Source organism: Osmerus eperlanus, chromosome 5 (genome assembly GCF_963692335.1).
Source record: "Osmerus eperlanus chromosome 5, fOsmEpe2.1, whole genome shotgun sequence".
In the NCBI taxonomy this organism is placed as follows: Eukaryota; Metazoa; Chordata; class Actinopteri; order Osmeriformes; family Osmeridae; genus Osmerus; species Osmerus eperlanus.
The window spans coordinates 6,379,092-6,406,735 of record NC_085022.1 but is presented as its reverse complement, the minus strand read 5'-3'; the positions used below and the strand labels follow the sequence as shown (position 1 = coordinate 6,406,735).

The 27,644-nt window shown below is 46.8% G+C and overlaps 3 protein-coding genes across 3 annotated transcripts in view; 2 read left to right on the top strand and 1 right to left on the bottom strand.

The window, feature by feature from the left end:
- The window catches only part of nell2a (neural EGFL like 2a), a 55,059-nt gene extending 53,934 nt beyond the window's left edge, over positions 1 to 1,125 (top strand). The window contains exon 20 of the mRNA XM_062461456.1: positions 573 to 1,125. Coding sequence (XP_062317440.1) covers positions 573 to 614 — 42 coding nt within the window. The 3' untranslated portion in view covers positions 615 to 1,125. The remainder of the gene's footprint in view (positions 1 to 572) is intronic.
- Positions 1,126 to 4,734: 3,609 nt separating this feature from the next.
- Positions 4,735 to 27,644, bottom strand: part of tmem117 (transmembrane protein 117) — a 30,668-nt gene continuing 7,758 nt past the window's right edge. The window contains exons 3-8 of the mRNA XM_062461458.1: positions 21,767 to 21,899; positions 14,309 to 14,408; positions 12,929 to 13,026; positions 11,503 to 11,662; positions 8,825 to 8,954; positions 4,735 to 7,162 (exon numbers count right to left, since the gene is read on the bottom strand). Coding sequence (XP_062317442.1) covers positions 6,495 to 7,162; positions 8,825 to 8,954; positions 11,503 to 11,662; positions 12,929 to 13,026; positions 14,309 to 14,408; positions 21,767 to 21,899 — 1,289 coding nt within the window. The 3' untranslated portion in view covers positions 4,735 to 6,494. The remainder of the gene's footprint in view (positions 7,163 to 8,824; positions 8,955 to 11,502; positions 11,663 to 12,928; positions 13,027 to 14,308; positions 14,409 to 21,766; positions 21,900 to 27,644) is intronic.
- Positions 25,773 to 27,644, top strand: part of LOC134021736 (lysophosphatidic acid receptor 6-like) — a 2,428-nt gene continuing 556 nt past the window's right edge. Inside the window, exons 1-2 of the mRNA XM_062462841.1 lie at positions 25,773 to 25,997; positions 26,961 to 27,644. The exon at positions 26,961 to 27,644 is cut by the window's right edge and continues 291 nt beyond it. Of these exons, the coding sequence (XP_062318825.1) occupies positions 25,949 to 25,997; positions 26,961 to 27,644 (733 nt within the window). The 5' untranslated portion in view covers positions 25,773 to 25,948. The remainder of the gene's footprint in view (positions 25,998 to 26,960) is intronic.

The following is a 27,644-nucleotide window of genomic DNA, read 5'->3' as shown; positions in this document are numbered from 1 at the left end:
TGCCACATCGCCATTACGTGTGTGCCACATCGCCATTACGTGTGTGCCACATCGCCATTACGTGTGTGCCACATCGCCATTACGTGTGTGCCACATCGCCATTACGTGTGTGCCACATCGCCATTACGTGTGTGCCACATCGCCATTACGTGTGCCACATCACACTGGCACTTCTCTGGCCATTACGGTGTCAGATCTGTGATTCTCTGATATTTAATCCCTGAATGGCAAAACCAACATGTGTTTGACTTGAGATACACTATCTGGGGAACTTCTGTGTTAACATGAAATACCCATTGAAATTCGAAATGTCAACAGAGCTGCCCAAACTCTCTGTATCGTACTATCTAAGAGGGTATCAAAGGTATCAAACCTCAAAGAGAGGAAGTCTACCCGTAGTCTGACTGTTATCCACTAAACCCCCCTTTCTTTCTCTCCCCCTCTCTTTGTCCCTATCTTCTTTTTTGTCTATATTTTCTCTCTCTCTCTCTCTCTCTCTCTCTCTCTCTCTCTCTCTCTCTCTCTCTCTCTCTCTCTCTCTCTCTGTCTCTCGCTCTCTATCTTTCTTTCAGAACGGACATATCTGTTGCTCAGTGGACCCCATGTGCCTTTAGTGTCCCTGCAGCGCTGAAGGCACCAATGTGTACAGTGTTATCCATGTAAAAACAACGTACATTCCTTCCTCGTCACCGTCCTCCCCTGGCATCTTTATACCAAATACAAACATGTATCAAACCAGACAGATGATGGACTACAGTACCCATATCCCCCCCCCTCACTGTGTTTTGCAGCTTCACCAATCAGGGTGAGCCATGTGCATTGAGGAACACGCCCCACCCACATCCCGCCCCCCCAAATCATCTGCAACGTGACTATGTAAAATACTAGTATACTGGCATGACTGTGCTCGATGTGGAAACATTTAGCTGATTTCTAAACTATTTCGAAAAACCTCTCTATGGTGTCGTAGATAGCGTAAGTTAGTTTGCGTAGGTTTCCGTTGCTACATTCTGAGAGTTGTCTATGTGACGTGGTGCTCTGTAGCGTTTCCTTTTCCTTTTTGGTCATTTATTTCCAGGCTTGTTATTGTGTAATGGTGAAATAAAGTATTTCCATTTACATTAATCCTGCGACTGGCCTTCCTTCCTTGAATACCACAGTGCCAGCCTTTAACCCTTGTGCTGCCTTCGGGTCACATGACCCAAAGGTTCATAATGAACCATCATTGTGTTTACCCAATTTTACCCAGTACAAAAACAAATAAAAATTATTTTCTTTTAACCTTTGCAATGTGGGGGGTCTGAGACAGCCCAACGGTTAAAAGAAAATGCTTCACTTTGTTTTTGTATGCGGTAAAGTTGTCGCAATACGACGGTGGGTCACAATGACTGATGGGTCAGAATGACCCGAAGATAACACAAGGGTTAAAAATCATCCCCATTTATTTCTCAGTTCCTTCGAGGTCACGTCCCATTTGACCTGCCGGGTCTGCTACACGCTTCCTAAATCTCCACCCTCAATCAAAACAAGAAGACCCAACAGCATGAGCCTCATCACCCACACCTCTCCACATCCCGTGGCAGGAGCGGAGAGGTGAGGGGGGGGGGTCGCGTCAGACCACACGTGTGACAGCAGGATCACCAGCACTCCAAGCCCGCCAAGGCTTCACTCATCGTGATGCCTGACCTCTCTCATCTATAATTCATTGTTCTGATGTAGACCTCCCAGTCGGGGAAGAAACGGTCCTCCCTGGGTGAGCGTCGCCTGGCTCACCTCACCTACACACAGGCTGTTGTGCTCGCAGACTGACAGACAGATCTGGATGGTCTGCTATTTCTGTGAAACACTCTGAACGAACTAGATGGCTTTACCTTTTTGTCCGTTGGAGCCGAAACAGATTAACTGGGACTATCCAGAGCGCACCACACTCATATTAGATGCTTTGTTTTGCTACTGAATGGCTTTGAAAGACGTTCGATGCACATTGGAAAGATATTGATAACCTCTCAGAGGTTTCCGTGATCCGCCCTCATGCACTCCGCACTTGGATGTGATTGAGATCTCTTCCGCTAAACACGTCTCATTTGTGCCCTTGCACACCGGGCTCTTCCTCCATCTCCATGGAGGTAGGAATACGACTTGTATCACATCATGCAGCCCAAATATAATTATCAAATCAATTTACAACCAGGAAGAAATAAGTCCAGGCCGGAGATGGCTTCATTTCCCCGAGTCGTCTCTAAGCAGTCCATTCCCTGGGTATCCCTCCTAGCTGCTTGCATTGACAAACAGAAGGCGTAACTGAGCACATTTATATTCTAGCGCCTTCGCTGTCTACATTTTCCAGCACATTTGCTGCGTCTACCTTTGCCTCTTCCTTGTTTTAAACCTCTCGTGTTGTAGGATGGGCTCTGAACTCAGGACTGGCCTTAGTGAGACTCGGAGAGAGTAAGCCGTCCGGAGAGGCTGCTAGTACCTTGGCAAGGGCACCATCTGGCAGGCTTCGCTCCAGTGACTCCTAGCTGGTGCTGGCACTCTGCCAGTGGGCATGAGGGTAGTGTCACAGTGGGGCAGAGTGGTTGTCCAGCTGGCTCCTAAATGTCCAATTTTCCATGGTGGAGCAAGACCCTACGCAACAGATGTCCTGGTCTTCAGGAGTCCACTACTGCCTGTCCTGTGGTCATGATAAATGGACACTCATATCCTTGTGTTCGGTCAAGGCAGGAGGAGAGGAGAGAGAGGAACTATAGTTTAGCCAGACATCTGTAAAAGCTGGGGACAGATTTGACTGTAGCGTCACCCAGAGTGTCTGTTGGCTGGCACATTTAGGAGTGTTGAAAAATCAGTACCAATAGGTGTCCAATAGTTATTCAAAGTGGCCATAAATCTTTGACGTGTGCAGTGTTTTAGTATTAAACTTTGACTGTTGGAGGCTTCGTTAATATTCATTTGGTGTCAGAGTCGAAGCTGCCCTCAGGTTTTTTATTATTCATAGGAATATTTGTTAATATGTAAATCCAGAACAGTGCTGACTTGACAATGTGTAGCAAATCCACCAATTATCACTAATATGTCCTGGAAAATAGGCTTCCGTTTTACCCGGATGGATACGCTAGAAGCTTAAGATGTGAAACCTCCACAGCTGTTGTCACGGATACTGATGAGTCTCAGCAACCTCACATACTGACAGATATTGTAAATCACCTGGCACAAGTATCATCATGACAATATCCTAGTACTGTTCAAATCGATGATTGCTGTTAAGTATCCTTCCGAAATCACCCCAATCTCTTTAGTGAAATAGTTCCGAATCGCCAGAACTGTCTGACAACTTGAACTATTAATCGCCATGGTAGATGTAAATGCAGAAAATGACACCTCTTATTGTCTGGGAGTGCCTGCCCTGAGCTGGTAACCAAGTCACAGTCTGTGCCATGGGGTTTGTCTGAACAGCTTTATGAATAGATAACAATGTTGAAGGTGCAGTAGGGATGAGCTCTGATTCCTACGTCATAGGAATACCAGTCTCGATACCAGTCGAAGAGAGAAACTGCCTTGCTGGTTGCCTGTGAGGTGAATTGGTAAATTCGCTTTTCGGTGTCGTAGCTGGGTAGTAGTCACGCTTGTAGGTCAGAGGGCCCGAGTTCGAAGCCCGGTTTAGGGAAAGATCAGGAGGAAGCTAAACTGACGGACCACGCTACTCCAGTGGTTCCAGCTGCGTGCCTGGCCGTCTGCATGCATCCCTGGCCGTCTGCATGCATGCATGCCTGACCGTCTGCATGAATGCCTGCCTGGCCGTCTGCATGCATGCCTGCCTGGCCGTCTGCATGCATGCCTGGCCGTCTGTATGCATGCTTGGCCGTCTGCATGCATGCATGCCTGGCCGTCTGCATGCATGCCGGGCCGTCTGCATGCATGCCGGGCCGTCTGCATGCATGCCGGGCCGTCTGCATGCATGCCGGGCCGTCTGCATGCATGCATGCATGCATGCCTGCCTGTCTGCATGCATCCATGCATGCCTGGCCGTCTTCATGCATGCCTGCCTGGCTGTTGTTGAACTCCCATGGTTCTCTAAGCTTCGCAGCCCATGACAACATGATCACAATACATTTACCTGTGGCACCATCCATCTCATTCCGTAGCAAGTCAATACAATGGTTACACAACAAGACACAGGGCTCTTACCCAAACATTGAAACGGGAGCTTTGCCACGGTCCCTTGCTTACAGCACCCTCCAGAGATCAATATCTCATTTCTTACCCCAGCGACAGGCGTGCGAAGGCTGGAGCCTCAGCTCAGGCACTGTGGCAGTGAGGAATACATCCTCCCCAACCCACACAGCAGAGGACCACGCTCATTCATGAAGATCCAGAAAACTCTGTTTCTTCTGTTGCTGCGCTTAGTGAAGGTTAATAAAACTGGGGACATGTCCCAGGAGAGTCCTGTTAAGCTAAAGCTTACGCCATGTGTAGGAGCAGGTTTAAGTGTCCTTGAATACGTATTATATTATCACACACTTTGCATATTAATTAGGTCAGCCAAAGAGAGTTGACCTGGAGTGTTGCTTGGCAACAGTGTCACTACAGTATCTGCAGTGTAGAACATAGTAAACTAGAACTTTCCTCACTGGGAGTTACATAACACACTAGCAACACACCAGAAACCTCTTTCCATCTCACACAGATCTCATTCAATCCCACAGACGATTGTAATGCACAGTAGCATGTATCAAAACATTTTTATTTTTGTTTCATGTTATCAGACAAGCATACAACACTAGGCAGACACAATGAAAAGAGCTATCATTTCATTTAGAAGAAAAAAACAAATATAAAGATGCAAATCATCCATCGGGTATGCAATTCAACAGTGCGAGAAGAGGGAACATTCATTTTCAACCCAAGCACAATACATTACAAACATATCATAAGATCACTCCAGTGAAATGTGGTTCTGTATCTTCTTCCAACACTGCCCCATATAGCAATGTGTATGCCTGTTATATGTCAAGAGGGATTAGTTTACTGAACCAAGGAGCACAAGCCAGGTATGCTAAATAGATTGACCTCTTCACAGAATGGGTGTCTATCTTTCTCTCAAAACACACAATGTGGTGATCAAACACATGCTCTCACACTCACATACAAGCACAAACATATGTGCATACACACACACACACATCCAAGGCATTGTGCACAGTTGAGCGATCTTTGCAGAATCATCTCTCCGAACACTTCAGTGACAGAACACGGTTACACTTCTTTATCTTTACAGTGTATGTGATATAAATACTGATATATATATAGTATATCAGTATATAGTGATACTCAAAGAACATAGAAAAATCTCAGTTTTGTGTGTCAGCTGTATGTAAAAATGCAGTCATGTCACAATCTTATCACGTGTCCCTCTAAAACTATTAACCTAATCTTTGCAACAAATAGGGGCCGGCAGTGAAGCTAAAACTTGGAGCTATGGTTGAGGTGTTGAAGTTTGTTTTGGCGTACTTCTTTTACCTGTACAACAAAAACTGATTTGTATTAAGGGCAAATCTACTATTTGCCCATATCTGAGTTCAATCCCTGTGAAATGACATGTAATAAATAAATGAACAGATTGTTACTTGATCCAAAATGGTTGTGCCGGTAACAATTGATTATATCGTCTATAATATAAAATTGGTCTGTTGTATGTTGACGCTTCACAATGCAGCCACTTCTTTCAAGTGAAGAAGGAGAAGAAACACACAATTAAGGAAAGTGAGAAGCTTCAAGAAAAATAACAATAAAACAATAATAATGCTAAAATCAGACCTATTATCTGGATAAACACGGGGTAAACATTGTCCTTGTGTAAAAACATTGAAATAAAATGAGATATTTATCGAAATATCGACATCTTCCGCTTGCTTTCCAAAGTTATAGACTGTTTAAATATGTTGCTGTCCATTTCTGGGCATGAGATATCAAGGCACGCTGTTGCTGTAATACTGTAGCAATACTGGAATACAATATAGTAGCCATGACCACAGTCATGGATCCACTATCTACAAATACTTCTCCCATGTAGGCACAAAAATAGTTTACAATGATAAAGACACCTTAAAATAGAAAAACACAAGAATATAGCGTGAGCACCATGTTGACAAAAAAGGCTTTGAAGTCCAGAATTAAAAGGGCGGTTTGCCATCGTGGTGCAAAGTTAGAGATCTTTACAAAATGTAAAAAAACAACAAAACAAAAGCTATCTGGGTAGTGGTTTACTTCCCAAAAGTCCGGGTGGCCATCTTCACGAGCAAACACAGGCTAAGAGTGTAGTTCACGAGGTCTCCCTTCTAATCAATCCTCCTCTTAGTGGCCTCTCTGCTCGGTCAGAGTTGGCTTCAATAATCCCTCAGACAAGGGTCTGGGAGCGAAAACAGTTCATCTTGTCTCTCCCTCCCCCTCTCTCGACTGGTCCTTCATCGTGGTTATTTATCTAAAAGGTCGTAAGGTCACGGTGACGGTTCGCTGACATCAAAAGACACGGCTGGCTCGCCCTGCGCCGCACTGTCGACACCGACACTGGGGTGTGTCTCCTGCGTCTCCATGGAGACCGGGGAGGTGGAGTTCGTGGAAGGGGTCGTCCCGAAATGGGCCCCGTCCACCGAGAGCAGCATGGGCGTGGCCGAGCGCCTCCTTGTGTCGCTCATGGATATGTTCACCTCCTCGGGCGTGAGCCCCATCTCCTTGCTGTATTCCGACGGCGACTTCCTCTTGATCCGCTCGTACGTCTTGTCCTGGCTCTCCGGGAACGTCTCACTGTCCTGGAAGCGCCCCAGCAACCAGATGAAGAAGCCGAAGAGGACGAAGGCGGCCAGGCTGGGGATGAAGGCCAGACACTTGATGTCCAGGCTGGCTCCTACGTAGCGGCTGTGGAGGAACATGTCCCGCTGGACGTAGGTGAGGTTGGTGAGGGGGTCCACGTTATTGGAGCGCCACCTGTAGGTGAGCGTGCTCCGGTTGAAGGTGCTCAGCGTGTCAGGCTCCTCCACAGTGTAGATCTTCTCGCCAGGGCCCACGTACTGGCCGTACTCGTAGGGCTTGTAGAAGATCTGGTTCTTCCACATGTTCAGGTCTAGGACCAGGACGAGGAAGATGATACCGTAGTTAAACCATTTACCTGTCGAATAGGAGAAGACATGATAAAGTCACTGAACACTCCAATGATAACGTATTAATTTAACAAAACCTTCATACAAAGCAACTTAGCTCAGTGGTAACAAAGTAAAACCTAAAAGAATACAACCGCAAACTGACTGATTGGAGACATCCAGAATCCTAGCATCCCTAAGCTGTGCTGCTTGTGAGCGAAGGCCTCTGAACACTGCTTGGTCGCAGGTGACATCTCCAAATGGCGGCACGGCGGAGTGCTGCCTTGCACTTCCACCTCCGGGGCTCGATCCCCGTTAGGGCCTGTCAGTGCTAAGGTGGGATGTCTCCCAGGTCTCCCCACAAACAATCCAATAGAAAAACTTTGGATTTAGCAGACGCTTTGGATAAAAGCGTCTGCTAAATGGATAAATGTAAATAAATAAAAAAAACACGCAGAACAGATTTGCTCTCCGTGACCCCAGTGCAGGCCTGGGCTGGGGCCCCTGGCGCAGTTGAGGTCACGCCCACTGCACCTCCCCCGCTCTGGGAGGTAGGACAGACGGGATGGGGGAAAAGGGCAGAGAAAGGATGTGCTCCACCGCTCCCTCGGTGTGTACTTGTGCGTAGCACAATGCGAGATCGATCAAGGATGGCTCTTTCTTCTTCAAATGAGACCCTCCGCACTAATGACAGGAACCCCCCCCCCCGCCCCCCCCCAGGCTTACTGATATGAAGGCAGATGGCTCCTTAGGTATGTACTTTACGTGACATGACAACCTCCTCCTGAGACGTGCACTTAATAAGCTTTTACTTAAACCAATCACGTAGCCTGCGGGCCATTTCCATAATGCTGAATGGATGTGCAATGCATTAGGGTTAACAACCTAGCACGAATCAGCCACCGTTTGAACAGTTTAACATTTAGTAGGGGAACATTAGTTTTCCTTGCCCCTTGATGGTTGTCGTGGTGTGCACCCCGTGGAACGAAATGAGAACCTGGATGATGGTTTTAAATGGTATACGCCAGGAGAATATATGTATCCACACCGGGGCGTTAAGTTGTGTTGCACAGCAGGGGCACTGAGCTCTAGGTGGGGAGATGTCAGTAAGGAGTAGGGTTCATACCACACTGAAGACTTCCACATGTCACAACAAATACATCTATGTTCTTAGAGGGGAGCGTTATTTGGCGCTAGCTTCAAAACCTCTATGGAGAGAAGGCAGATCCTGTCTGACAGTATGAAACCTGGAGGTAACAGAATCTGTCAGGCCCAGCACACCTCGGTCCCTGGGTTCCACTGTACTGTTAAGCTCCATTTCCCAGTCTAGTGTTGACGACCTTGCGCGCGGTGCAGGTTAGGCTGTGAAGGCTGCCCGAGGAGACGTCTCGCTGGAAGCTACAGCAGCAGAGTTTCTCCTGAGGACCTGTGCACCACTGAAGTGGACTGATGTGTTCTGCGTGAGGATTATGTGACTTGCTTACACACAAATACACACACACACACGCACACACACACACACACACACATGCATAAAAGACACATGCATACACACACGCACACATCAACATCAACACACACACATAAGTACACAAAACACACACACGTAAGTACACAAACACGCACACACGCGCTCAAGACTGCAGCGAGAAGCAGGAAGCGGAGATGAACGTGTGCCTGATGCAGTGTACCTGTGATGTGGATATGGTACTCCTCTTTGAAGATGCTCTTGCAGACTGGCAGCTTGAACTTCAGCTGTGTGGTGGACATTCCTGGCAGGTTCATGTCCAGGTCACCCATGAATTGAGGGAACTCCCAATCCTGAAAGAAACAGCCACATACAGACTTTTACTCCAATCATGGTGATAATGAGTCACTGTCTCAGCTATTCTCCTGAAGTGAAACGACCCATAAAATGCTACATCAAGCATAATCGCTCCTGTGAAACACTTTTTTAAAGTTTGGAATTTGCTGAAATGGTTCAAGTGTGTGAAGATGCTTGACAATGGCTAATAGTTAGATGCTTTCAAGGGATTTGATAAGCTGAACCCTAACCCTAACCTGAAGTCAGACTGGGAGATGCAGTGCTGTGAGTGTTTTTACAGTGGGGTCATACTCTTGTGTCTGGTCCTATGACATCAGCACATTACAAAAAAACCTCAAGACACACACACACACACATTTTTCTCTGTGCAGTCTTGCGGGGAGAAGTGAGAAAGTCAATACCAACTTCATGACCTGGCTAGGACCTGGCTGTTGCATCAATGTTGAAATATACTGATATAACTCTTACAGTAAGTAAGAGTTAACTTCTCTTAAGTAACTTAGTAGTATCTTTAAGTATCTTTTTATCTAAGTGGATGAACTCTCATCTCCACAGTGCCATTCGGTGAGTAAATTGAAACGAATTACCATGTTTCATAATTCAATATATCCTGAAGTGTGAAAACTGTGAACTATCCATATCAATGGGGATGAATACAGATGAAAAAGGGGCTTTCCCCCTTGATGTTAATGAACCCCTCCCACTGCTCTGCAGTACTTAGCTGCTGCTGAAGCAGCAGGGGTAATAAGCATGACATTTAAGCCATGTGCCTCAGTCAGAAGAAATAACGAGTCTCTAGGTAATATTTTAAATACGGGATATTCCCCACACTGTGTGTGTGTGTGTACTACACACACGTGTTCTCCAAGTCTTTGCTGTGAAACTAATATCAAATATAGATATTGTTGCAACAATCCAAAAGCAATACTATCAAAACCAGAGCTGGATCAGTAATTGGGTAGCTTCATTCGATTGAGAACTTGATTGAGTCTTTTCCCGTGGAGGTGAGAGAGTAGCTCTCTCACAGGAACACACAGAGATGAAGGTGAATAATGCTATTTGGAGGGCTCTGTCTGTCTTCCTGGTGAAGGAGGAGGGTTTATTGACTGTGCACGAATGTATGGACAGCCACAAACGCACGGTAGCACTAACGGCAGGGACTAATTGAAATCATAAATAACAGTTGTAAACACGCTTGCTGTACACAGGGAGGAAAATAAGAAGGGCAGATCATAAACAATGGCATGAGAATGAGTGTGATATACGGCCCGGCCGCAGGAGGAGTGAATTGTGGCTGACGATGGGTCCGGGATGTCAAACGGACCCTGTCATAAGCTGGGGACTAGTCACAATATGTAGAGTGCTGTAGTGTCAGGTCGGGTCTGAAACAGGATATGGAAGTTAAGGTTGACAGGAAGCTTTATACACCGGTCACGAGGCATTAGTCTCTGGGGAGGATCTGTAGAGAGACGGGTACATCTGTCTCAGAGAAATGGATCTCACAAGAATAGACAAAGGCATAACCATTTTATAATTCAATCAAGCCCATCTTAGTAGAGTGGCTAATCAAAACTCTGCTTTTGAAGACATATCATTATTTGCTTCCAGTTATTGTGCTGGTATTTGTTGTAAAACAAACTAATTGAGTCATCTACACAGCATGTGAGTTTGTAGAGGAGGGGCGCACTGAGATATTTGTTACATAAAAAAGCTGGTGATTTGCACATTAGCAGCTAGTTGGTAATTAGAGTTAACAAAGTAGAAACAACCGTTAAATGGACACTAAACATTAGGTCGCCACATGTCCTTTGAAGCGTGCTAACAAAGCCACTGAAATATGTTCATTAAACATTTGGAGAAGCCATGTTGAATTAGGCCTACATTCAAACCCCACTCTGGGTCTGTATTTGGCTGGGAGCAACTGGCTTGAACACATTCTCTCTCTCTCTCCTTGAAACAATTTTTTCCACCCAGACAAACACATTTCCATATTCATGAGCCACTGACACAAGCTTTATTGATGTATATTCTCCTGCGGAATGGATGACATTGGGTAGAGGGGAGGGAGAAAACACAAACTCAAATCTTATGAGTCATCATTAAAAAAACACTGGCGCTCACTGGGGAGAGGAAAGTGGCCAACTCTCTGGCTAAAGTCTGGGGTTATCTGGCTGCATGGAGGGGTGGAGGGGAGGGAGGGATGCAGCAAACAGCAGAGGAAGGGTCTGTAGCCATGCTGGCTCGGAAAACGATCAAACGTCTCCCTCGACCCAGTGCCGCAGTGCCCCTGTGACTGAAGCAAATGAGGGAGAAGGGAGGGAGGAGAGTGGGTGTGAGGGGGGAGGCAGGAAAATGGGAGGGAGGGAGGGAGAGAGGGGGGGAGTGGGAGGGAGGGATGGAGGGAGGGAGGGGGGAGTAGGAGGTAGGGAGGGAGGGAGGGAGGGAGGGAGGGAGAAGTGAGGGGATAGGCTGGAGATAGAGGAGGGAGTGTGAGAGAGAAAGCGCAACTCTCTGTTTTTAATTGGCCACCGGGGAGCATCCCACCTGCATGACAATGAGTAGGTCAAACACCAGGATGAAGGAGGCCAGGAAGGCCCTGGAGACCTCGTCGCTAGGCAGGAAGCCCCGGTTCAGGTTGTCCCAGCTGATCCAGTCTGTGCTGATGACCAACACCACCACAGATGTCAGGGAGATCAGCACTGTCCTGGAGAAAGGAGAGAGGAGAAGAATGAACTCAATGGACTCCCCTGTGGGACACCTAACCATAATACTAGCTAAACCCAACCTCACACAGGTCAGATATACCCTCCGGCAATAGTATCCTTGAGTTGAAAGAAATCTTGATAGAGCTATCAAATATCATTGGATATTTATTTTTGATGTAGAATTTTATCAAAACGAGTACACCTTTGGGGTATTTATGCCTCCCTATGCATCTGGTTGGATTGCACATAGAGCCTGCCAGCCTGCATCATATCCTGCCAGCCCGCATCATATCCTGTGTGCTCGATAATGAGACGCTGTTTGGTTTTTAACATTCGAAAGTGGATTCTTCTTCCCTCCAGATGACAGATTTTCACCACTGCCTCTGTGATTCTCCAAGACTCTTTGACGTTTATTGTCAAAATATATTCCTCCGCACATTTATCAATCCCACTTTGGAGCCCAGTATTTTAGATGATAGCTTGTCAAATCTAAAATTGATTGTGACAGTCAGACCAGGGGCATCCATCAATAAGACAAAGATTTCAGAGGGATGGACAAAGCCATACTTTTCTCCCTGCCTCCCAACAGAGAAGCAATCAATGTTATGGGGAAACATTACACAATGGAGGAGAAGTCTCTGGAGTTCTGAAGCTGTGGTCACCTTTGTCACAGCTGCTGTATTAAACACAAACGCATTTTACTTGTCCACGGTTGCCAGCTCAATTTAGATTTGCTGTAATGCATATCGCTGGGTCCGCAAGCCGGACTCGATTTCGAGCCGGACTGGACTGCATTGCCTGGTGGTGATCATGACGTTGGCCATGGCAGTTGCAGGTGTACATGGGTCAAGCCCCATGATGTGTAAGGTAAGCAGAGCGGTACCTGGCCCAGTGACCTGCCTATGTCTATTGATTCTCCCGTCTGTTCATCTAATTAAAGGTGATGAGGCTGAGTGTAGGAAGATTAACAGAGCTATTGACTGTGTGTGACCCTGGGTGTAGCCATGCTGAAATACGGCACACACAACACATACACACCAAAGACGGGCCGACAAAATGTCAACACAGGTTTTTGTGGAATACATGAATAAATATAGGGTTTCTGGACAACGCTCACCTGCACCCCCCCCCCCCCCCCCACATACACACACACAAACACACACACATGTACACACAAACGCGCACAGACCCACACACACACATCTGTGTGTCGGAGGCAGTATGAATTATTAGATGTCTTATAATGAGCCACATGGGTAACACACCAGAAGAGGACAATCCTGTTGTTTCCTTGTTTCCAGAACCTTCTGGCAGCTTTGCCCCAGTCTGGGTAGTGCTGATCCTGCAGCATCATGTCAGTTACCTGGGAAGGAGACAGGGACCTATTGTAGTACTTGACCTGAGACAAAATAACTATAAAAAAGAACATGTTTTGCACAGGGCTGAGAGACCAATACATCAGAAACCAGTTATTTTATCAACAATGCAGAAGTACACAAGATTTATGCTTGATAAACACATTACAAATGAAACACTGAATACAGTTAATTATAAGCATAATCAAGGACAGCATTCATTAAGAGTAACATGGTTTAATAATGGATGGTTTGAATCTCCCCTTCTTGTCATTTGCCTATGGCACTGTTTGGGGGATTGAATAGCCCAATTCATTTCAGTGACATAGCTTTCCTGATAATGTATTTCTGTTGTATAGGTTCAATGCAATTTATAGTCAATCATTAAATGTAATCAAGCTGAGTAGATTTTCTCTGATCTGCATCAACATCTATTTGAGAGGATTTTAATGCTCAACTATGCAAATGCTGACTTTCCTTGGGCATGCTTCATCAAGACGAGGGACATTTGTCAACAGGGCAGTGTTAACTCTGGCAGACATACTGGAGTGTGGAAAAGGATTGGGTTCTGGGAATCAGTGAAATCTTTCTGGCGTGAGCAGTGTTGCATAAAGCAGCCATATCCTGTGCACACATCTACCGATGACACATCCCAAATCTGCTCTGTCTAGGAGACACAGAGGTCATCTTGGAAGTGCCTTGTTGAATTAATCGAATGTACAAAAAAAAAATGTCTGGATTCAGCACTTTGGCTTCCCTCATCCTCTTGTTCTAGTTATTCTCTCTCTCTCTCTCTCTCTCTCTCTCTCTCTCTCTCTCTCTCTCTCTCTCTCTCTCTCTCTCTCTCTCTCTCTCTCTCTCTCTCTCTCTATTTCGTCCTCGCTCACACTCTACCATCCATCTCCCCATTGCTCTCACTTTCTCTCTCCTTTCCCCCCTCACCTGTCTTGCGCTCCCCCACCCTTCCTTCTCTCCCCCCCCCCCCCCCCCTCATTACTGTTTGTACTGTGGAATACTAATGCAGACGGCTAGGGAGCGATTCAAGTCGTCTCTCCGGCCTGCCTGGTGTCAGACTCCTCTTCACCACAGGCAGTCCACTCCCGCTGGAGAACCCTCCTCTCTTTATGTTGACAAATGAAAAGAGATGGCTGGGAAAGGGGAGGAGACGTGCTCCCTCTCCTCTCCTGTCTTCCCCTCTCCTCTCCTCACATCTCGTCCACCTGTGTACTGTACTCTGCCTGCTCTGATTTCAGGGTTGACGGACAATAAGTAAAATCTCAGTTTTCTCACCATCCAAGCCGTGACAAAGTCTCCCATCCACGTCCCGACCGCGGCGATCTTCATGAAGCTCTCGTTTCTGATCCCCATGTACTCTGTCACCATGTATGGCCTGAGAGAGAGAGAGAGAGAGAGAGAGAGAGAGAGAGACAGAGAGAGAGAGAGAGAGAGAGAGAGAGAGAGAGAGAGAGAGAGAGAGAGAGAGGAAGAGAGAGAAAGAGGGCGTGAGAAAAACAGACAGAGAGAAAGGGGGAGAGAGAAAGAGAGGGTGAGAGAGAAGAGAGAGGAAGATAGAGGGAGAGAAAGCACACGAGAGAGAGAGATAGAGAGAGTGAGAGGTTGAGAGGAAGGAAAATGTACAGAGAAAATCAGGGAGGAAGAGAGAGAAAATGATAGATAGAAAAAGAGAGCGTGCGTGTTGTTGAGGGGGTGGTGAAAGGCAGAGGAGGGAGTGAAGTAACGGAGAGTCAACAGAGGGAGAGAAAACCAAATTGTTGGGTGTTGCTAAGTGTCATGATGCTTTCTGTCAGACATAATACATTTCAAGATGTTCTGTGGCATCTACCGACATCGGACCCTGACGGATGTCTTCAATTTGCACAGAGGAACCGCTTGAAAGTATTCACTGAGGTTTGTCATTTGACGTGTCTCTAACCCCCCTTGTCGTCTCTCGAAGGATGAGCTCTGATTGCCACCCCCTAGCTTTGCTTGCCGGGCTTGGGCGCAAACTTGACTGCTGTCGTTGGGAAAGAGACCAGAGGCATCGCAGTTACATGAAGGTACTCAATAAATGACTTTATCTTTGAGAAAAGATCACACGCATTCTTCAGAGTCCTAGTTAGTGCCTCCTCTCCAGGAGCCGGAGACGACAAGAGGCTTTTGTTCGGGGTCTTCACTTCTCCTCCATTCTATCTAGGTAATGGCAGGGAGAGAAACTAGGTCATTCCCCTTCTGCATGCGACTGCCACCCCCCCGATAGAGAGGAGAGGAGAAAGAGGAGGGAGGCGTGAGGGAGCTTGTTTGATCTCCTCACAGCATCTCAAAGGCTGAGTGGAGCAGGTGGGCTCGTGGCCCCCACAGGCCAGCCTCATGAATATAATAGATGGCCGCAGACACAGGCTCGGTAGCAGGGCTGCGACGGGGTCAATGAATTGAAGTCAATAGCTCCATTCGCCTCGGTTCTGGTTCCCTGTTTCGACCTCTGCACAATAGACATTTTTTCTATGAGAAAGCAGACAGTGGAAAAAGAGAAATTGTCGACCGCGCCCCTTTTCCCTTGTTCCTGTCATTTTTTAAGTGTTTCTAATAAGCCTTCAGGTGTGGGAATTATTGTTAACAAAATATTGTATTGTAAAACGATAGCCGACAAACCTTTCGAAGCAGCAGAGAATAATCCCTTTATCCTATTAGAAAGCTTAGGTAGGTTTAAAAGGCGCTCCTTTTTAATTGACGCCAATTGTCCCTCCCTTTTCTCATTAATTCATAATAGACTCATCAAGCCAGTCCAGGACAGACATGACTATCTAGGCCAAACAAGTGACCCCAGATGGCACCTGTATTCTCCGTCTCCCTTCATGAAAACAGAAATACAGTTGGGTCAGATTAATTAAAGGTGCAGTACAAATCATACATCATCAATGTATCATTTTCAGACTGGTTGTGACAGAGCTGCATTAGTGAAAACGTGACGTCTGAAGGTGACTTATCACATTGCCTTGGTTGGCAAATCAAAGCCCTTGATTAGAACGGGGATTTATATCTGCATTAAGTCAGACAGACACTCAGGGATTTGGCCACAGGCCAGTTGCCAAGGAGATCCCAGTGGGAGTCATTTACACAGGGCAAAATTTCCCATTCGATATTTGACGAAATGCAGTCTAACACCACACACCGGGCTTAAAATCGGCCCAGGTAGTTACCCCTCGCATCAGGACAAACCCTCGACGTTCTCTCCCTCCCTCCAAGAATCAGACCAACATCAAACCAAAAAAAGCCTGCTATTTCAACCATGAACTGGGTTATGGGACTGTCATAGAATGATCAGAAACAGCCCTTTTTTTACTTAAAATTGAAATGAGCTACAAAGGTGGATTAATGAGAGGGGAACATCACCACAGTCACTGAGTGACTAATCAGCTCCCTGATGGGCCAGTGGCTGCAACACCCAGCCAGCCCCAAGGACCGTAATTAGGCTTTTAGAAAACAGCATGGTGAGAGCTTGGACTGCACTGAGTCATCAAATACCGACAGCCCCCCCCCCCCCCATCCCCGTCTGTCCACTTGTACTGTCCCACTTATACTCTTATACTTGTTCACTTTTCTGGAGGGTGATTTAAGGATGTTTTGCCCCAAAACTTGTCTCGAGTCAGTCTCACAAAATGATTTAAAAATATTTTCTGCCAGACCCACCTCCACATTGAGATGTGCTGCTTGTGTTCTATGTAGATTGTCCATCAAAACCCATTTCAGAAGACCAACAATGCATAATTGTTCCAGAGAACTGTTACCCTGACACACACCAAGCATCACACCATCTCAGGAAACTGAATGGCTCTATCTCAATCAGCTATGTACCGTATTTGCCAGAGTATCAGACTAAACTGACTGCAGAATTTAAGTCCCTTTCACTCCACTTGCTTATTTAGCTGGGGAGTGGGAGTTTGCGAACAGACTAACTCCCTGGAAACTGCAACACTATCTACCCACCATATCAGTTTTCCATTAAACTGCAGCTAAAAACCTGTACAACTTCTGGTCCTAGTAGCTTCTAAATCCACTTTTCCTTTTCAAGGTCACAAGTGGTATAGCACACGCACACAAAAATCAACTATTTGCTGAAAAAAAGGTTTCCCAAGAAAACATTGAAATGGTTCAAATGCTAATTTAAAAAGTTTTGTTAATGTCCCTGGAGGTGAAAATTGGTTCTGCACTGTGTGGTATTTGGAAATGTCAGGACAAGTTTTATAAATCATATTTTATGGTAAATTGGTTGCGGACACAATTAGGATCCATGGTACACTGCTTGCAAAACGTCAAGCTATAAAATAATGATTTCCTCTCTCTTGTGGATATAAATGACTGATATGAAATGTAATAAAGAATTTGAGACATTTAAGAAAACACAAACATGGTATGCACACATACACAAACAAAACAGACACACACACATCCATATCAATCTAACACTGGCATAAATGTATAAGGTTTATTCATTTTTGCAATTCTCGGTAGACCCAAGCAGTTGCCAAGGTAACTGTGTGTGTGTGTGTGTACTGTTGACAGTTTCTTTCTAGTATCTTTCTGTGCATGAGGATGACCTTAGGAGGGGGCTCCACAAGACTTCAATCCTCCTGCTTTCCCACACACCATCCTTCAATCTCTCTCTCTCTTTCCTTCCTTCCTTCCCTCCTTCCCCCTCCCTCCCTCCCTCCCTCCTTCCCCCTCCCTCCCTCCCTCCTTCCCCCTCCCTCCCTCCCTCCCTCCCTCCCTCACTCACTCCCTCTTACCTTTCCTCCTACCTTCCCTCCCAGACGGTCAGACAGACAATCAAAGAGACAGACAGCCAGGTAGACAGCCAGGTAGACAGACGGGCAGGCAGGCAGGCAGACAGACAACCATACAGCAGGTAGGCAGGGACTTACACTGCTCCCTGTGCTCCACAGGGGGAACCTAAATACCACAACATGCCATTTATTCTGCTTTTTGAATCCCTGCTAGTCCATGGCATTACCCCAGTTCACTGACAGACAGACAGAAAGACAAACAAAAGGGGAAAGAGGGAGGGATGATTGGATGGACATGGAAGGATGAAAGGATAGAGGGAGGGATGACCAGGGAGAAAAGGAGCTAACAGGCGAGACAGAGGGACGGTAGTAAACAGAGAAAATGCTATTATGTGTGCTATAATCCAGCTCAGAGGGGAGCTACTCTCTGTTACCTACATTTACATTTAGTCATTTAGCAGATGCTCTTATCCAGAGCGACTTACAGTAAGTACAGGGACATTCCCCCCGAGGCAAGTAGGGTGAAGTGCCTTGCCCAAGGACACAACGTCATTTGGCATGACCAGGAATCGAACTGGCAACCTTCGGATTACCAGCCCGATTCCCTCACCGCTCAGCCACCTGACCTCCCTGTCTCCTTCTGTATCCCTCCTCCTCCTTTCATCCCTTCCTCCTTCCCTCCTTACTTTCATACCTCACTCCCTTCTCCCCTCCTTCTACCAGGTAAGGAGGAGAACCCCCTCCTAGCCCCTTAGCTAAATTAGGCATGATATGATTAATGTGCCCGCCACACATTGGGCCGTCTTAATTAAATAACAGTGTCTAATTAGGAGCTGATTTCTGTCTGTAATGGCGCCGTAAGATGTCAGAATGGGATTGCGTGGCGTGACAGAGTGCCGGTGAAGGACGTCAAACTCCCTGGGCGGTCATACTCCACTGGTTTCACACAAACAGCCCTCTATTCTGACAGTTACATTAAAATGCAAATGGACCAGATGTGGAGCTGGTAACAAGTGTGGATTACTGCACAATGGACAGGCCTTTTCAGTAATAACATAGGCTAGGTAGGCAACTGTTTGATAGCTGTTGACCCCAGGTCATTGGCTTGAATATCGGCTTATATGTCACGGTTGGATGTTTGATTAATGCGCCACCGAGGTCTGGCCAATGTTTGAGAACCTACAAGGCTTATATTGAATCAATCTTGTGCTAATGGTGAGTAAATACCTAGCCTGCAGGAAACAGCAAGTGTCACTTCCCCTAACAATGATCATTTGCACACTTGTATTGCATGTGAGGAAATATTGAAAGAAGATGTCGCTAATATATATATAAATAAACATATTATATTGATCAATATTTGAGAGTATCCCTGTTCTTTTAATTAAACTAGCTCAGTCAGAGGGGTTTGAAAGGTCAAAGAAGATGAAAGCATATCAATGAAACACACACCACACACACACACACACACACACACACACACACACACACACACACACACACACACACACACACACACACACACACAGAGACCGAGACACTTTCATCCAGACCTCTTTAGAGGGGTGTGAGACAGAAACGATATGTGGTCTGCGTTATGTGGGAGTCCAGCAGAAGGACCTCTCCCACAGCATAGGGCACTTGGTTGGATGCAGAGATCAGGGCATCATGGTGTGTTCCTTTAGAGCCAGTATTATTCTGAACTAATACCAAAGATACAATTTTAAAAGCCCAGGCAATAATACCTCACTGTAGCTAGTTCTTTCGGCACGGATTTATAGAGAAAATGTTGTTCCTTCCCACCCAGGGGCAGCTTCCACTGGGAACATTGTACTCCTTTGTGCCTCGTCTCAGTAAAAACTACAACAGCCTCACAGCGAGGGAGGGAACGGGGGGGGGATGCAGAAAAGGCTTGGTTGGACACGGATCAAAAGACTTAAGTTTCACTGCATCATCAGAGCTGGAATACTTCCATTCGCCATCCCTGCCTGCCTGCCTCTCCCTCCCCTCCTTTCTTCTCCTCTTTCCTCCTCTCCCTCCCTCCTTTCCTTTCCTCTCCCTTCCTCCTCTCCTTCCCTTTCCTCCCCCCTCCCTCATTTCCCCCCCTCCTCTCCATCCCGCCTGTCCTCGACTCTCCCATCCTCCTCTCCCTCCTTTCCCATCCTCTCGTCTGCCTCCCAACCCATTGCAGTCCAGAGTCTTTAGAGGAACGTCCCGGAAGAATGGGAACACTGCTCTTACAGGTCTGTCTCAAACAGAGATGTAAACACTAATGGTAGCTGACAGGGCCCAAGTCTGGAGAGGAACCTGAGGAGGGGCGTGGGGAGCAGCAGGATAGGGTAAGGCGGTATGGGATAGAGGGGCAGGAGGAGCTGCAGGATAAGGGTAAGGCGGTATGGGATAGAGAGGGGTACAAGAATACAAGGTTTGCTGTGCTGCAGCTGCGTGGCAGGTGGATTTGACTTGTTCTGCAACAGCGCCATCTATCTTTCTTAGGAAAACCTTACATGACTCTGACGTCATTGGAAATCTCACATCAAAGCCTGCTTTTACGACCAGGTTGTAAATAGTTCAATCTTCGGTAATGGTTGTTTTGAAAGGCGTTTGAAAGAACCTTGTTTGCTCTGCTTGCATTATAATTTGTTCAATTTACGGGACGGAATCCTTTTTCGACACCTAAACTTGCTTTATCTGAACAGTAGCTGAAGTAGACCAATTGAAAATGTCTGACTCATTGCCGTTGTGAGTGCAGACATCTCTCAGAGACTTAAATAGATGAATCATCGTTTTGTGGAAGTGATAAGTCATACACCATAATACATTCTGGATGGCACAAAGATGCAGTGATGGTGGTCCAACTCGTACTGGCCTACCTCCACAACACCTCCTTCAGCTCTGAAGTACAAGTCTCTCTCTCTCTTTCTCTCTTTTTCTCTCTGTTGATCTAAAAGGCAGAAATGGAGGGTAAAAGAAATCCTCCCTGTGACAGACACACTCAGAAGGACTGCAAATGGGACTTTTTCCTGAGCGGGCAACATTTATCGTCTCTGCGGACTGGCCCCTCTGCTCAGCGATACGTTGCTGCTCCTCAGCCAACCAGAGAGAGCAGGCGTGATGGATGTCACTGTCACAGCGCCGGCCGGTGTGACGGATGGGCTGATTATACAAGCCCATCCCTCTGCCCGCAAAAGACAACAACACCTTTCCTTCCAGCTAATAGCCTTCCTGTTGCCTGTTGTTCTGTGTCCTGAGAAGATCTGTTGCTTTAGAGGAATCCACTAGATGAAAAATCTTGTTACTGCCCACTCCAGTTCAATGCCAACTTGGGCTTGAACTGACTCTTGTCACTTTGATGTTTTACAAGAAAAACAAACAAGCGGTATATCACCACCTCGTGACCTCCCAGCTGTCTGGATACAAGGGCATGTTTTCCCCTGAGACTGACAGATCACTAACGCACAAATGGATTCCTGTCACTGGATTGATGTGTGTGTATTTCAGATCTGGCCCTTCAGCTGGGGGAGGATAAATGGGGAGATGGTGGTGGACATCTGGATAGGCTAAGCCATCTTAGTTTCAGGCAACCAGGTGAGGAAGCCAGGAAGACAAGATGGCTACCCTGTACGTCATGATGAAGAGTTATGGAGGTGTGGATGGTGATCTCTCAGGTATCCCCTCCTGCCCATCCATCCCCTCCCCCTTTAACCCTGACTTGAGGTGTCGGGATTCCGATCGATCGGAGTCAATATATGGCGAAACGTTCGGATCGATGTCTCGCTCAGCCTGGAAAAGAGGGATAGAGAGGGAGGGAGAGAGAGAGAGAGAGAGAGAGAGAGAGAGAGAGAGAGAGAGAGAGAGAGCGAGCGAGAGAGAGAGAGAGAGAGAGAGAGAGAGAGAGAGAGCAGCGGGACTCTAACAAACGAGAGGGTGGAAGGGCGGAAGGAGGAGCCGTAGAGTGGCGTCTTACCCCATGCTCCCTGCCACCAGCAGGACCAGGTTGTAGATGTGTGAGAAGATGAAGAGGAAGAGGATGGTGCTGAAGAACATGGTCATCCAGGAGCCGTGATCCTCGCGAAACATTTTCAGACGCAGATATCGACCTAGGTGAGGGGGAAGACAGCCGTTCAGTGGCTCTGCTCAAAGGGCATTATGTTGCTCAGTCTTGTCGCCCGACATACCACTCATGGACACAAATGAAAAAGAGAAGTATGAATGATAATGTTTACGATCGCACACATCAATCATGTCCCCGCCATGTCAGACATTTGCCCTTTGAACAGTGGAACGATGATTAAAGATCGTTTTGAAGCACTGCTCCCCTACCCTGAAGTAATTTTCTTTGGTGGATGAACTGACGAGTGTATAGACCAGACTGGATGAAATAAACGTTTTGGTTGAAGCTTAAGGTCAACATATATCGAAATGCTATTTGGTCTGAAGCAATTGAGAAAGAAAAGAAAATTAAGTGGATGATCTTCGGCAATCAAGTGGGGATTCCGCTGCAGGCGTTGATGTTGGCGTGTGTTCTGATGAGGTAGCGATCAGCATGATTAGGCAGATTATTCAAACATTTGTGACCTGTGCTGTTTTTTTTCCAAGCTTTTTGGCTGAGAATCAAATTACGGGGAAATATCTCTCTGGTAGAGCATGAGATTGATTCAGAAACTCGGCCCTCTGCTCAGAATACTAAATCATAACCCACCCCTGGTGGCAGACAGGCTGTTCATGAAGACATGAAGCTCTATTCTTGGGTTGAGCAGTGATATATCAGTTGATGTATCCAATATGGCAAAATATCTTTAGTATATGTAATAGTAAAAACATCTATTCTGGCCTGAATTAAGGCCAGGCAGAGAGGCACACAATATGAAAGTGGTTACAGTATTAGTATGCTACTGGATACAGTATTAACAGAACTACTTGTGTCATTATTAAATACTGTAATAGCACTGTAATATTAGTATTACTGTTGGTGCAAGAGTGGAAATATCCAGTCTCTCACGACACCACAGGCAACTCTCCCTCGTCCTACAATGCATTCCCCATCCCAGAAAAACAAGACTGTTTTCTCTCTTCCTTCTTTTAAATCCCGAGCCAGAACACACAGCAGGATCATGCTGCACAGACCAGACTTCCCCCAGCCAGAGAGGCCTCACTGTGACAGACAGCCCCTGGGAGAGACAACATTGTTGTGTCTCCATGCCGACACACAATGCTCAGATTGGGATGGGCAGGGTTCAGTGGCAGAGCGATTAACCGCAGAGCGAGAGGTTGTGGGTTAACCCCCCACCCACCTCCCCACCATATCATTTTGGATGAAAGCATCTGCTGCACAAACCCTAATTATTACATTATGCTCCAGTCACTTTAACCACGAGGCTGGCTGCTTGGGTGGTGGGTTTGCATGCTGGTTCACCCCAGTCACCTCACCATCCTCGCTGCACACTGTAAATCTAATTTCTGTAAATAAAACCTGCTGACCTTCCCTCAGAGGGTCACAGTCCTGGGCAAAATGATGACCATCGAAAATACTATTCCTCTCCAGGCTCCTACATGATCATACACTGATACAGTAGCATGGGGATATTCAGACTAGCAGGAACAAACCGTCATTTTAGTGACACCGTTTTAGTTCGGAATTCAAGAAGTCAAAGACATATCTTGGACCAACCTTGCAAGGATACTGTACCCAACCCAACGAGGAGGATGCACCCATACGAACACACACGCACCCGTTCGCATGGATTGCTAGGGGTGGGGGGGAAAAGCGATTCACATATGAATCGTGATTAAGTCTTTTAGCGATTCACATCGATTCACAAATTTCAAAAATCGATATTAATTGATTTATTTAATTTTGAAATGTTTTCTTTTTTTTCTGCAACACTTAACTGCCTATCACAGTCAAATAAAAACAAGTAACCCTAAACAGCAAACTGGAATGAAATGTAAGCATATATTGAATCGAAATTTGATTAAAAATCGATAGAAGAACCGATTTGAGGTATCGTGAGGTACCAAAAGATTCCCACCCCTAATGGATGCCCACACATACACATTAATATCCTTGCAGAGATACAGTAAACAGCCACATTACTTTATCCACATGTGGAGTTTACACTTCAAACGCTCCTGAAGATGTGATTTGTTGTGCAGATGCCTGGAGGAGGACAGTACGTCTTGCTCGGTTTGTGGTATTTCGGGGTTCACCTCGGTTGCATAATTGAATTGGTCTGCATGAGTGAACTTAATTGCCTTCAGTGCAGATGAAGCCACAGCTCTGATGCAGGCGTGGTGTGTGTATCAACTGATCTGACTTTTAGAGCGGCTGGCCCCGCCAGCGAGCATGGTGGACTTCTCACAGCCAATCTGAAATGAGATTTAACAAGAGGTGATTCAAGATTCTTCAGCCAAACACTTTGAGTCATCATACCCACCAAGCACTGAGCTCTGATAAGGAGTGATTCTTGAGCGCCCTTCTAAGTCACCCGATGGGACACACACACACACAAACAGATACACATTAACCACACACACACACAAGACACACAAACAAGCACAAAACGTTTTAACTACAATTTTACAGTCAGTTGCGTAAGGAGACTAAAGTTATGAGTGCCAGGTATATCCGTGGCAGCGTTTCGGTTCAGTAATTATTATATAATATACATATACTTGCATAAGTAGATATATGAACTATTTATATGTCCCTTTTGATGAAATTGTCTGCTGAATGAATAAAATGTAAATGTACATATATTAACTGATAATATCTTCTATTTCCCCGACCATGACTCATGAGGCAACGATCTGAACTCAAACATGCAGCCTCGTCTCCATCTAGTGGCAGTACAATGTAAGTACATTCTAACTGGATAGATTAGTACTACACGGCCTGAGGCATGCTACTGCCACTTCATGGTAACATTATAATTTAATGTGAGTCAACACCACCAGGTCTTTGGTGAATACAGGTCGCCAGTGGGTTTTTCATAGAACCGTAGAATCTAAAGAGGGACACGTCTTTTGTCTAAAGGACAATGAAACACCTGAGTCCTTCTCACAGACAGACAGGAGGCTTGGTGCCAGACGGCAAAACAAACAGATCCTGACAAACTGGAGCAGCACAAAGGTCATAGGTCAAACAAACAGAAACCAAAACAGAGACACACACACACACACAGAGAGGCGTCCGCACATAGAAAAACACGTAGAAACACACATGCAAACACGGCCACAGACACACACCAAAAAAATCACAAATACAAACAAACAGGAAACCCCACGTCATCAGCCCAGAGAGGCAGACGGCTCCAGAGGGAGGAGACACACACGAGGGGTGGACGGAGGGAGATACGTGAGGGCAACAGACGGAGGGAGAGACGCGAGGGCATCAGACGGAGGGAGAGACGTGAGAGCAACAGACATAGGGAGAGACGCGAGGGCAGCAGACGGAGGGAAAGACGCGAGAGCAGCAGACGGAGGGAGAGACGCGAGGGCATCAGACGGAGGGAGAGACGTGAGAGCAACAGACATAGGGAGAGACGCGAGGGCAGCAGACGGAGGGAGAGACGCGAGGGCAGCAGACGGAGGGAGAGACGCGAGGGCAGCAGACGGAGGGAAAGACGCGAGAGAAGCAGACGGAGGGAGAGACGCGAGGGCAGCAGACGGAGGGAGAGACGCGAGGGCAGCAGACGGAGGGAGAGACGCGAGAGCAGCAGACGGAGGGAGAGACGCGAGGGCAGCAGACGGAGGGAGAGACGCGAGAGCAGCAGACGGAGGGAGAGACGCGAGAGCAGCAGACGGAGGGAGAGACGCGAGAGCAGCAGACGGAGGGAGAGACGCGAGGGCAGCAGACGGAGGGAGAGACGCGAGGGCAGCAGACGGAGGGAGAGACGCGAGGGCAGCAGACGGAGGGAGAGACGCAAAGGGTGGACGGAGGGAGAGACGCAAGGGCAGCAGACGGAGGGAGAGACGCGAGGGCAGCAGACGGAGGGAGAGGCGCGAGGGCAGCAGACGGAGGGAGAGACGCGAGGTCAGCAGACGGAGGGAGAGACGCGAGGGCAGCAGACGGAGGGAGAGACGCGAGGGCAGCAGACGGAGGGAGAGACGCGAGGGCAGCAGATGGAGGGAGACGTCTCCTGTCATCATGATTCCACTCCTGCGCTTAAACAGCACGCTCGTTATCGACACACAGGGTAAAGCCCGCTCGCTTTGAACACTTTATATACCCAGCAAATTTCAAGGTGTACATTAAACATCAGGAGTGCTCTTGGTTGTAAGGGTGGATCTATATGTAAATAGAACATTCCTGAAATTCGCTGTGCAGGTTACATATAATGTCAAGTTGTTGCAATATACATTTAATTGACACACTATGTGTATTCAAATCAAATGTACTGTGGTAGAAAGAAGGGTCATAATTGAATCTGGTCTTGGTCAAATATATTCCATGTGCCTTGCTTGTTCTGTAGCACACTATTCTGAACACAAATAATAACCCGAGATGAAAAATATAAACAACAACAATAATCAAATGAAAACTCACTCGACATTATGTGCCAAAAGTCTAAAACTGTTCTCTGTTAACAAATCAGCAGATCCTGTCACAGTGTTTTATATGTGTATATGTTGTAATGTGGTACCTCCTGTTCCTTGATCCGCCTGTGAAAAAAGGGTGTCCATATTGAAGGCAATAGATCAACAGTGAAGTCTCAGTTGTATTATTCTAAGCAAATAGTCAAGCTGTCACACCCTGTTGACATAGCTGCGACACCTGGAGACTGAGATCGTTCCAGAACCAGGCCGAACATCATATTTTATTCAAATGATCCATCTTCATTTGATCAAAAGAATGTTCTTACGTTAAGAATATTTACATAAATCAATTCAGCCAACTATGTCTTGCACTCTGCATAAAACTTGCACTTGGATGTTCATACAAGTTTGTTCCAGATTGCACCATATGGTAAGAAACACTTTAAGCACTTCCTATGAGCTGCACTGTCATGTGATCTTGAGAAAAGCCATTCAGGTCATTTCTGAGTAAATACAAGCTGCTCAATTTGAATTCAATGTGTCTGTTCCACGGCAAGACCCAGTAAACAGTATTACTCAGACGGTAACTGACTCATCTGTTTTGTTCTCCTCACAAACCACAGTGCCGGTCCTGGAGCACCTCAACCAGTCCACAGAGTTTTGCAGCCAGTTTGAGAACGGCAGGTGGTACTGCTACATCCTCCTGGTCCTGTTCTCCTTCGCCCTGCCCGTGGGGATTGTGGGTAATATAGCGGCGCTGTTCCACTATACCTGCTTCTGGAGAACCGGCAGCACCAGCAACATCTTCCTGCTCAACCTGGCCTTGTGTGACCTGGCCTGGATCCTCATGCTGCCTTTCACCATCTACTTCAACCTGGAAAAGCCCTACCACAGGGACATCCAGATCTTCTGCCAGCTCAAAAAGATCTTCTTCAACATCAACATCTACGGGAGCGTCTTCTTCCTCACCCTCATAAGCTTCGACCGCTACGCCCGCACTGTCCACCCCATCAGCTCCCTCCGGTGGTGGGGTGTGGGTAAAGCCAAGTTCTGCTCTGCTTGCACCTGGGTGGCCATCGTCCTTACCTCCATCCCTGACTCGTTTGTGACCTTCGCTGTCAACCGTCCGGGGAACGCGACGGTGTGCATGGGCCACCTCCAGGGTCCCTTCGTCTACGTCGCGACTACCGCCACCCTCAGGACCTTGCTGGGCTTCGCCTTGCCATTTGGCATCACGGTTGTGCTCTACGTGCTAATGCTGAGGGTGCTACGGGGTCTCGCCAGGGGGAAACGCAGGGGTGGGGGCA